Below are 13017 nucleotides of genomic sequence, written 5' to 3'. Positions count from 1 at the left end.
AAACACAATCATCTAATAAATCACATAAATCTCTCATGCCATGACATGGCAGGGAAGCACTGTCTTACTCAAGTGCTGCTCATTTTACTTTCCAGTGGTGGATCCACTCTGCAAAACTATGTGGAGACATTAGTCCCACACCTCAGTTGTTCATAATAGTCCCTGAGGTCTACAAATTCAGAAGTTAAACAAACTATCTACACATGTCCCCTTCCATAGTTCACACTGCCCATCTGAGGGCTTCCTCCATTCCCTGTTATTACCTTATTGACATCACCTCTTCCTCACCATGTACCATAGCACAAATTATTTCTTTACCCCCTCTCCAGTCCTGCTTCACAGTGCAGCAGCATTGTCATAAGACCTCTCCATTGTCCCTGTTTTAGATGAACATTCCTATTTTTAAGCCTTATTTACCCCTGCACAGGATGTCCCTATTGTTGAAGCAATGCTCCAGTTTTCTGGCTTGATTTACCCTTTCATACAATTTCTGACCACTCACCCCCCTCATCACACGTGATTTTTGAAGCTGAATAGTATACAGAAAACCACACCACATACTCATGACAAGAATATTGCAAACAAAGAGGACACACCGTACATCTCCCTTTTTCAGAAGTAAAAATAAATTGACCTGTGTGGTAGATTTTTGTAATAAATTTAAAGTCTACATATTTTACATTATCTTCGCAATAATATGATTATATTTTTTCCATTGTTTTATTTTTCTTTGTTTTTTAAACATGTTCATAAATAGTATTCCTTCCTTCCCTTTCCCTCTCTCTAGCAAGGTGCATGGGAGTTACAGGGTTCACTGGAAACATCCCTAAAGTATACAGACAGCAGGCGCATCTAAAAGGCAGTCCAAGTCCAATAAATCCACCCACCATTTATTCTGAACAAACTCACTACCACCTCTGCCCTTGTGCTTTAAGTTCACTGGAAACATCCTTAAAGCATACACACAACACACTGACCCAAAAGGCAGTCAGAGTCCATTCAATCCACCCACCATTATTTTGAACAAACCCTGTACCACCTCTGCTCTTGTGCTTTAAGTAAGTGTTAGAGGCATCCAGTCTTTTCTGTGTGTATTTTAGCCTGCACAGTGACTAGTTTGAAGGCAAGTGCTTCAGTGTCCTAATTTGTAAACAGTAGCCTTATAGTCTGTAAACCCTCCTCCACTGACATCCTGCTGGTCAGTTTTTACTCTCTACTTCTTAACAGACATTGACATTTACTCCTATTACTCAAACTATTTCTTTCTCTTACATTTTCTTCACCTCTCCTAGACTTGCTACTCCCATTATTTATATCTTCCTGTCTTTCTTCATTGAAGCTGCATGCCTTCAAGGAAGTCACCCTTGGTATCCCCCCCTTCCTTTCTTATTTATCCTTGCCCAAGACAGTTATTAAACCACTTTCAGCTCTGAACTAGTATTTGTGCACAGTACCATTGACTCAATACATTCAGCTGTCTCTACTGTGTTTTTATTTTTCTACAGATGTGTCCCTACAAGCAAACAGATATGTATATAACACTGAAGTCTGTCATTTGAACACCAGTCTGTGGGCTATATTTTTATGTAAGTTATAAATACTATGGCAGCCTAAAACAAACAACTTTGTCCACTATAATAGCTCCATTTTTTTAGACCACAGCAGTCCCATTGGTACTTTATCTTTCAACTGTGCTCCACTGATGTTTTACTAGTCCAGTCTCCTTTCTTTTCAGTTATGAGCCAGTATTTTTCCTGAGCTGCAGTCCTGCATTAAATTGTTTTGCTTATCTTTGGGGGGGGGGGGGGAGTAATCTAAGATAATTTCACAGGGCCTACTGCTTATTTCTGGAGTAATTTACGTGTGTTCTTTCTACTGCTCCACACACTATTATGCATTATACCTCACTCACCCCTCACTCTCTCATCATTCCTTCCTTTCCTCTCCCTAGCAGGTTGCAAGGAAGTTACAGGAGAAATGATAAAAGACAATCAAATGTTTGACGTTTATGGTTATACTTACAATACCAATTGATTTGTGTTCATCTACTGGTGCTTTGCAGTCATTGTCGTTGAACCTAAATTCTACTAGCAAGTGTACCTTATGCTAAGTATGCACTTCATAAATATTTACCACCAATGCCATGATACATACCTACTGATCAACCATTTCTCTATGATGGCATAAGCTATTTTGTGCTAGTTTATTTGTCAGTTTGTTAGTTATTTTAGTAGATGTTTTTAGTAAGATACTTTTGTTAATTAGATTTTTTTAGTTAGATCTTTTTAGTCAGTTATTTGTTAGTTTTTTTACAACCTATCTTTACCAAAGTTATGTATTCTCAATGGTTATCTATTTCTTGAACTGTATTGTCTGTGGTGGTTTTCTGGTATTGTATTGTATGTAATGTGTGTGCGTTTTTTTTTTTATAAAGGAGCTTATCTCCCAGGACCTCTGCTGAAAAAGGGCCACTGGCCCAGTCACACATCCCTGGTAAACAAATGTAAAATAAATAAATACAATAAAATGACTTGCAACCTTTGTTTGTACTTTAGATGATTTGTGTCAGGAACCTTTGTAATGGTTTCCAATATTTGTCACCAGAAGTCCACTGTGTTTCATAAGGACTGAATGTTTATTATATGAGCATAACTCTTTACAACTGGTGTTAAATAAGCTAGAAAAGTAATATAAACTGTAAAGCTCTCATTCATGTCCTTTCATTGCCAAAAAAGAGCTGTTTGGAATGTAAGTTAAAATACTTGAACTGCGTTTAACCTAAGTGCTTGTTAAAACAACAATTCAATGTAAAGTGCTTGTGAGGTTTAAAGCTATTTTTGCAAACTTTTTAACTGCCTTATCCTTAATTTTTCAGTGTTCTTTTGTTGTTCTGGTGCTACACAGCTACTTTTTGAAAGATTATTGTCCTTAATTTGTAAGGGTGTTAACAAAATAGTATTGTTTGCTTCCTTCTGAGGATGTGTTGTTTAAAATGATAAGCCAAGTGGCTCCATCACAGCAATTGTATTACAGAAACTGATTTCTATATTTATTAAGAAACCACTAACAATTTCATTGCATTTACTGCTGGCAGTTTTCCGTTGTATATAGTACATCCCATAGTAATTTAACTGTATTTCTACTGAACCTTGAACACATCACATTTTTTTCCTAACAGGGTTAGTGGAACCAGCCCCAACACATACACACAGTAAGTTCATCCAAAAGGAAGTCTGAGTTCACTCAATCCACCTACCATTTATTTTGGACAAACTTTTAACACCTCTGTTCTTTTGCTTTAAGTAAGTGTTACAAGTATCCAGTCTTTCCTGTGTGTATTTTAGCCTTTACAGTGACTAGTCTAAAGACAAGTGCTTCAGTGTCCTAGTTTGTAAGTAATATCCTTATAGTCTGTAAACCCTCCTTCACAGACATCCTACTGGTCCCATTGGTGCTGTCTCATCCAGCTGTGCTCATTAATTGCTTTTAGCAGTGCACTGTCTCCCTTTCTTAAGTTCATTTCCCCTTTGCCTCAGATGCTTGTGTTACCACTTTCAGTTCTGAGATAGTATTTTTTCAGAGCTGCAGTCCTGCTTTCTGGTTTACTTTCTCTCATTGTTTTGTTGATCTGTGGACTTTGCATTTCAAAGGCCATAGAAACCTCCTTACCATTACACAGTTGTTTAAAAAGTCAAGTGCAATTTTTTCTTGATGTACGTCACCATTAGTCAGGCAAAGATGATATTGGACTAACTCTCTTACTAAAACTGTGTCCTAGAGCAACAAAAATCAAGACTTTCCATTTACTGGCACAGAGGCCTTTTAAACTGCATTGTTCCTTTTACTTACCTCTCTCAGCAGATTTGTGTCTGTTTAAGATTAGTCACTGACTGTTTTCTCTGTCTCACTGCCAAGTTTTCAACCTGCTTCATTTGCCCTTGCTAATGCTCTGACTCACTCCACAACCCCTACCCTAACCCCAATTCCCACCCCACTTACTTTACATTTACACTTCCATAGCACCACCCATATAATCCTCTAACCAATACCATCAGTTCCCTCCAGACACTTCCATAGCACCACCCGTATAATCCTCTAACCAATACCATCAGTTCCTTCCAGAAAAAAAAAAAAATATATATATATATTCCTCTAATCAATAACATCAGTTCCCTCCAGAAAAAAAAAACAATCAACAGAATTACTCCCAATAGTAACATCCACTCTAGTTTACCACCCAAGACTGCCTCTCACACTGTCCTACTCCTTGCCCCTACAACCATCACTTTACATCTCTACAACCAACCCAGTACCTTTCTAACATTTTCTAATCCTAATTGACAACAAAGTTAAAACCTGAGTTAAATAAAATGCCCCTAACTCAGATTATTTTACTATTCCTCCTCAGTCTACTAGCCTTCATCAACAATTATCAAATCTACCTTCTTCAAATACTTAGGACTTCAACCAGTCCTCACAAAGAATAACAACATCTACCTAGCCTGTCTTTCTCCATAATACCCTGTCTGTACAAACAAACCATATATGCTTTATCTATCTATAAATATCTCAAAACAAAGTATCCAAATTTACAGTCAAATACTAAACCAAGACCAAAATATAACTGGCCACATTTTCCCCTGTAAAATATTAATTCCAAAAATTAGTGGATATATTCACCCTAACCCAGGTCCCACTGTTTATAAAACCATCACTTCCAACCCTAAAATAAACCAGTCACCTCATATCTCTGAACAAAAAACAGAACCCATACTCACCTTACTAAAGATGAACCTAAGACATATGTGGAATAAAATCCATGACATACATTGCCACATACACTCCTAATGTAGTCATAGCTACTGAAACCTGGTTAAAAAAGTGAATAAAGGATAATGAGATCACCCTCGTGCTACAAAATACTCAGGCATGACCAAAAAACAAGTGTGCAGGTGGTGTAGCAATCATCTATTAGAATTCCCTGTCACCTTACTCCCACTGGAAATACCAAATTTAATAATGCTGAACTTCTAATAACACTCCTAAAAATCAACAATAGGAAAACTATATGTTTAACAGAAATGTATATATCACCACAGAATAACATTGATACTGCTGAAAATATCCTGTACTGGATAGCCCAACAAATTAACCATGAAACTATAATACTTGGAGACTTAAATATAGCCTGGCAACTCATAAATTCCACTATCCCCACTGAATCCACACATTTGTACATGAATCAGTTATTGCTATTATACAATGACATTATTTAAGAAAGAAATTACTTGAATTTCTTAAACGATGTCTTTATATAATTGCGCCATGGTATTCTGTGCCGTTTCTGCATTCTTCTGCTTTGTTGCGCATGCATATGGAACTTTCGTTCCCATGCTTACACGGTACATCAGTGTTTTAGAAAGCAAGCAATGCAGAAAGGAAGATCTCTGCTGATTTTTTTTTTTGAAAAGACAAAAAAAAGTGAAATCCAGACAGTTTAGAAGTACAAGAGAAGCAGGTCAAAATACAAGGAAAATTAGATATGTTTCTTTAGTTTTGCATAACTTGCCTGATTTTCCTTGTATTTTTTCTGCCCTCTATATGTACCTTTGACCTCTTAGCTCAAGAAAATTGCAAAACCTTAAATAAGGGGGAACAATGTTCCATATTGTAAATGTTGTTCTTATAAACTTAAGCTGCTAGAATAGCAAGATTTATGCTATCAGGCATTGAGTTCCATAGCATATATTAATAGAAGAAAGTCCAATTGAACTTCAGAAGTTGGACTTTTTTCTATTTGTATAGGTTCAATTTTACAAAGGGCATGCTGGTTGGGCTGACCAAGCAGCATGCATATTTTTGCATACTAATGAGCTACAATTAATTGTATAATTATTAAAAGCCTTTCCACCTCCACTCACCATGCTAGTTTGGGACAGTATGCAGACAACTCAACATTAATATGTACAGCCTCAACAACAAATAAGCTTCAAGACATCACAAAAATTCTTTCTCCTCTGTAGAAACCTGGTTCACAGAATCAAACATCGTACTCAACCCCAAGAAAACTAAGTTTATGCTTTTTACCTCAAAAAGTTGCCAAAATCAAAAGCAGTGTTTTACCATAAAGTCAGCAAATAATACTGTCACTGAAACTGTAATTCACAGTAATTTCTCCAGGCATTATAATAGTTGACAATCTCAAATATGACCAGCATATACTGCACATCATTAAATCTACAGACCAGAAACTAGGCACTCTTTATAGGATCAACAGATTCCTTACAGATAGTGCAAGAAAAACTCTAGTTACCTGCCACCTTCTTATTTCCAGCAGTCTTATACACCACTCCTATATTTACAAACTTAAACAATATTCAAAGAAAGAAATACGCTTCTTGCTACAATAAAATAGATGAAATTGCCACCAATCTCTCTCATAGAACCTACCATTGTCATAGCTTAAAGCAATTAAATTGACTTGAACAGCACAACTACCTAACATATTCCCAACTAACTACAGCTCACAAACTCATTCATCATCCAGAAATAATGCACTGCACTACAAAACTTATTACTGCCCTACTGTCCAGCAAAGGACCTCTGTTCTAGTAACAAATTCTTACTACTCACAAGTAAGCTAAATAATGTTGCAGGAGACTCTCTACCCCCAATACATTGCTAAACTCTGGAATAGTATCCCCACACAAATAAAACTCTATGACAAACTCAATAGTTTTAAACCACTGCTTAAACACCATCTTAACCAGTCCTGGTCCTGCACATGCTCATCACAAGATTAAGACGTTGTGCTCACCATATGATAACTCTTCAAATACTCTCCTTAAACAGAATACTCTCAACCTCTCACTGAAATGACAAAACAATTTTTATACATAACTTTTGCCTATACAATCCATTAAATTGCATTTGAGCTTTCTCTTTAGTAACTTCTACATCTGTAAAATTTTAGAACATATAAATGTAAGTACTATATATATATATATATATATATATATATATATATATATATATATATATAAACTGCAAACAGAAATGTAATTACCCTCTGTTTAGCTGGAACTAATTATAATGCAATGTAAACAAATGGAGCTTTTCTCCCCAGGCCTCCAGTGAAAATGGGTATTACCCATTTGGACTTTCTCAGTAAACAAAAACAAATAAATAAATGAATAATCTACATTCCTACTGGAGTCTGGAAGGGTCATATGTTATACTTAGATGTCCAGATTTTAGCTGGATGTTCCAACTTTTCAAGGACATTTGTTCCTATTTTCAATAACTACAGGGAAGAGTTAAGACAGGCACTGGATGGCAGTGAAGAGTTACCAAATAGCTGGGTAACTATAGCAGAGCTAGTAAGGCAGACAACTAGAAAGGTGCTTGGTATGATATCTGGACAGAGGAAGGACGACAAGGAGACATGGTAAAGAGAGAGGTGGCAAAGGCTAAGAATAAGGCATATGAAGAGCTGTATGAAGGTTGGACACTAAGGAGGGAGAAAAAGACCTGTATCGATTGGCTAGACAGAGGGACCAAGCTAGGAAAGATGTTCAGCAGGTAAAGGTGATAAAGGATAATGAGGGAAACATACTTACAAGTGAGGAGAGTGTGCTGAGCAGATGGAAAGAGTACTTTGAGGGGTTGATGAATGAAGAGAATGAGAGGGAAAGAAGATTGGATGATGTGCGGATAGTAAATCATGAAGTGCAATGGATTAGCAAGGAGGAAGTAAGGATAGCTATGAAAAGGATGAAGAATGGAAAGGCTGTTGGTGCAGATGACATACCTGTGGAAGCATGGAGGTGTTTAGGTGAAATGGCAGTGGAGTTTTTAACCAGATTGTTTAATGAAATTTTGGAAAGTGAGAGGATGCCTGATGAATGGAGAAAAGGTGTTTTGGTACCGATTTTTAAGAATAAGGGTGATGTGCAGAGCTGTAGTAACTACAGAGGGATTAAATTGATCAGTCACAGCATGAAGTTATGGGAAAGAGTAGTGGAAGCTAGGTTAAGAAGGGACGTGATGATTAGTGATCAGCAGTATGGTTTCATGCCAGGAAAGAGCACTACAGATGCGATGTTTGCTCTGAGAGTGTTGATGGAGAAGTACAGAGAAGGTCAGAAGGAGTTGCATTGTGTTTTTGTAGACTTAGAGAAAGCATATGACAGGGTGCCTAGCGAGGAGTTGTGGTATTGTATGAGGAAGTCGGGAGTGTCCGAGAAGTATGTAAGAGTGGTACAGGATATGTACGAGTGTAGTGTGACAGCGGTGAGGTCTACGGTGGGAGTGACGGATGCATTTAAGGTGGAGGTGGGATTACATCAAGGATCAGCTCTGAGCCCTTTCTTATTTGCAATGGTGATGGACAGGTTGACAGACGAGATCAGACGTCCCCGTGGACTATGATGTTTGCAGATGACATTGTGATCTGTAGTGAGAGTAGGGAACAGGTGAAGGAGACCCTGGAGAAATGGAGATATGCTCTAGAGAGAAGAGGAATTAAGGTCAGCAGGACTAAGACAGAATATATGTGTGTGAATGAGATGAAGGATAGAGGAATGGTGAGGATGCAAGGAGTAGAGGTGGCGAAGGTGGATGAGTTTAAATATTTGGGATCAATAGTTCAGAGTAATGGTGAATGTGAAAGAGAGGTGAAGAAGAGAGTACAGACAGGATGGAGTGGGTGAAGAAGAGTGTCAGGAGTGATTTGTGACAGACAAGTACCAGCAAGAGTGAAAGGGAGGTCTACAAGAGGGTGTGAGACCAGCTATGTTATATGGGTTGGAGACAGTGGCATTGACAAAAAGGCATGAGTTACAGCTGGATGTGGCAGAGTTAAAGAGGTTAAGATTTGCACTGGGTGTGACGAGGGTGGACATGATTAGGAATAAGTATATTAGAGGGTCAGCCCAGGTTGGAAGGTTTGGAGACAAAGCCAGAGAGGCAATATTACATTGGTTTGGACATGTGCTGAAGAGGGATGCTGGATATATTGGGAAAAAGGATTCTAAGGATGAAGCTATCAGGTAACAGGAAAAGAGGAAGGCCTAAGATAAGGTTTATAGATGTAGTAAGAGAGGACATGCAGGTGGTTGGTGTGACAGAGCAAGATGCAGAGTACAGGAAGAAATGGAAACAGCCGAAAGATGATAATGATGATAATGATGACTGAGAGGTATGACTGTCATCCATACAGTATATCCAGACACATACATTATTAAACATGTCCTTGTACTGACCACACTCTTATATGCATGGCATGTACTCTCTCACTTATAAATATTTCAGCCAAAACTGATAAACCTGGACTTTATAACTGAGTGAGTTTGCTCCAAAATCAATAAGCTGAGAGTAAAACCTTGAATATTTTTGTATAACATATCAGACCTGTTTATTCCTTGGTTCGTACTGAGACTACATGCTGTTTCAGCAAAATTCCACTGCTGTGTGGAACGTTAGCTAGGAAAGAAAGTATGTTTTGTTCTTCTTTAAAATGCACTTCCTTCTGGAGATGTTTGTTTCTTTTTTTTCAGAATAACTCCTGTAATATACAACATGCTGCTTGCTAATGATTATTTCGGCAAAATTATAGGACAGAATAAATCACAGTTCATAACATAGTGCTATACCCATTTAAAATATAGTTTGACATTCCTTAAAGTATTTACAAAAATGCACACTGCTTACCTTTCTTATTTTCAAGTTGAACTTTAGCACCTGCATTTATTAGATATTGCACAGAGTCTAGTGAACAACTTTCAATAGCACGCATTAATGGTGTAGACCCATTTGTTGCAACAGCATCAATTTTTGCTCCAGATTCAACTAGGAGGTGAACAATGTCCAGTTGTCCTGCATGACAAGCATGGTGAAGAGGTGTCCAATTGAAATTATCACATGCATTTATTTCAGCACTACAAGAAAGAAGTTTGAATGTTAGAGTATGATGATCATAAATTTTACTTTACTCAACACTGTTATTAGTAAACAATAGTCTATGTGTTAACAATGATAAAGAAGTTATGTACTCACCAAAACGTTCCATCTATGTTGTCCATTTTCATTCTTCTTCAGCAGCTGGGTCCAATCCGACCCTCGGATCTGACTCATCTGTTATTTTAGCTCATAGCCACCAAAAAAACTCTCGAGCTCCTCCTTTACCCATAATGTACCAACCCCTACCATATCAGATCTTGTTTGCTGGTTGACATAAAGAAATAATTAATATATTATTCCTGACAGAGGAAGCCATATCTGGAACTCAACATAAAGGACAGTGGTGTCCTTATAAGCTCTTTTCCTTCCAGAAATCAATTGCGAAAATGTTGGAGGTTGGGGGTTGGGGGTTTGAGGAAGAATGAAAACAGACAACAGAGATGGAATGTTATGGTGACTACATGCCTTCTTTATCTGATGTTAATTTTCATTCATTCTTCAACAGTTGGGACAGAGTCCCCAGCTACCTAAAATCCCGGGTGAACTCTAAGGAAGGATATTCCTGAGAACAGTTGAGCCAAAGGATGCTCTTCACCTTGAGATCAGATCCAGTTTGTAATCAGTAATAAAGGTATGAGGATTAGCCCAAGTTGCAGCCACACAAATGTCTTCCATGGAAGCCCTAGACAGAAACACTGAAGAAGTAGTCATGGACCTGGTTGAATAGGCTCTTAAATGTTTTAATAAGGACAAGCACAACATATTGTTGACAAATGATATACAACCTGTCAGCTACCTAGCTGAAGTTACATTTGCAACTGAGTTACCCGATTTAGAATCTGAAAATTAGAAAAATAATTGATCCATCTTTCTAATTTTTTTATGCTCTGTAAGTAAAAACATAATTGTCTGTCAAACATCCAATAGGTGCAACATATATTCACCTTTGTTTGCAAATTTAGAAAGAAAACTGGCAGATTAATGGACTGATTGATGTTAGATTCTGACACCACCTTAGGAAAGAAGGATTTGCTCATAAAGTTATTCTATCCCTGTGAAAAGTAAAGTAGGGAGGTTTAGAAAACAATGCTTGAAATTTTGAAATTCTTCTAGCAGAGGTGATAGCCACCAGAAAAAATAGTCTTCTAGGTCAGAAACTTAAGATCACATTTTGCTGCTGGTTCAAAGGGAGAATGAATCAAGGCCTGCAGTACCACATTAAGTCCCATGTGGGAGTTAGATCTTTATAAGGAGGTCTCAGAAGAAGGGTATCTCTCAAGAAAGCCTTACAAAGTTTAGATGAAGCCAGAGTGGAGTTTTCAACTCCAATATCAAATTTAGAGATGGCTGCTAACTGAATTCTAATGGTTAAGGAGCTGGCTTCTTCATGGAAAATGGTACCCAAAACCTCAAGAGCACTTTATACAGTGGATGGTAAAGGATCCATATATTTCAGAAGTGCTGAAAAAACAAACCTTTTCCATTTACTTATGTAGTTTTCTTAGAGAAGATTTATGGGAAGATAAAAAGTATATGACAGACAGGAGATGAAAGCATGGGTTGTCTAGCTATTAAAGGAAGTGGAGAAACCATGCTGTCAGCTTTAGGTTTGAAATATCTGGATGAATCATGCCTGGAGGGTGAAACAGAAGGTCTGGAATCGGATCCAGAATCCAAGGTGGGTATCAGATGAGGCCAAAGAAAAGGGAAAAAAATCTGTTGAAGCCAGTAAGGTGCAATGAGGATGATTTGGCTCTTAAACCAAAAAGTTTTCTGCAGATATTTGGGGATCAAAGGAGTCGGAAGATAACAACAGAGGAGACCGGGGGACAATCATGTAATAGAGCATCCCTCACTGATTCCCTGGAGGGGGGATTAGGGCAAAGAAGTTGCTGCACTTGTTTAGGGGAGATGCAAATACATTGCAGCAAGGTTGGGCCCCATTGGTGAAAACTCATTTCTGCCACTTCCATTTTGCAAGACCACTTGTGAGGTAATCATATGGATCTGCTCAATTTGTCTGCTATCACTTTGGACTTCACTAGAATGTGCATTGTTATCAGAAAACAGTTGGTGAAATTGCCCATTGCCACACTCTGAGGGCTTCTCAACACAAGAGGTAAGACTTGGTTCCTCCTGTTTGTTGATGTAACAAACTACTGACATGCTGTCCATCTGAATCACAATTGTCCCAAAAGGGAGAGAGTCATGGAAGAATCCATAACTGGCCACAATACAAACACAGATTTATTAAAGAACTCTAGCGCCTCTGCTCTCAGTATTCCAGGAATAATACAAATATACAACATTTCACAAACCTTTTATATAGCACCATTCATTAATTAATTATTCAATTGCATAATAATTGTTTCCAATTAATCTCTAAATTTAAACCTACAGGTACCATAGTATTAAACTTGAAAGTATAAATAGATTCCTTATAAAGAAGTTTATCCTTGATGTCACATACTTCACCAATTTTCATAAAAACTTGTTCTAAAACAGAAACTTTTAACAAAGAATAATCACCATTATGTACTGTTTTAAAATGCATAGCAATATTACTTTCAATTTTGCTGTTCTTTGTATCTCTTATATGTTCCTGTATTCTTATTTTCAATTTTCTTTTACTTTCTCCTGTGTAAAATAAATTACAGGGACCTTTAAGAACATACACTACCCCTTCACTATTACATGAAAAACTACCACCAGGTAAAAACTTGGTACCATTTATTTTCTTAAAACTTGTAACAATACAGGAACATATAGAACAACCTTCAGGGCAGGAGTTATATATAATGTCTCATTAGGCATGGAAAAATAACTAGAGACTAAAAAAATCTTTTAAACTTTTTCCTTTTTTATAGGAAATAGAAAGACCATTTGTTATTATTCTTTCCAACTCCACATCCTGAAGTAAAAATTTCCAGCAATTATGCAATATTTTATTAATCCTACTCAAACTATTATATACTGAGAGAAAATATATCTGATTTTTACAAAATTCAGTGTTATTCTCTTTATTCATAACATTGTGGCACCATTGATTTAGTCCGA

The 13017-nt window shown here is 37.2% G+C and overlaps 1 protein-coding gene across 1 annotated transcript in view; it reads right to left on the bottom strand.

Moving 5' to 3' along the window:
- ANKEF1 (ankyrin repeat and EF-hand domain containing 1) overlaps positions 1 to 13017 on the bottom strand; it is a 1352638-nt gene that overhangs the window by 558705 nt on the left and 780916 nt on the right. Inside the window, exon 7 of the mRNA XM_044056684.1 lies at positions 9712 to 9938. Within this exon, the coding sequence (XP_043912619.1) occupies positions 9712 to 9938 (227 nt within the window). The remainder of the gene's footprint in view (positions 1 to 9711; positions 9939 to 13017) is intronic.

Source organism: Protopterus annectens, chromosome 1.part2, assembly GCF_019279795.1.
Source record: "Protopterus annectens isolate FY-2018-M chromosome 1.part2, PAN1.0, whole genome shotgun sequence".
Taxonomy (NCBI): domain Eukaryota; kingdom Metazoa; phylum Chordata; order Ceratodontiformes; family Protopteridae; genus Protopterus; species Protopterus annectens.
This window is presented reverse-complemented; position numbering and strand designations above follow the sequence as displayed.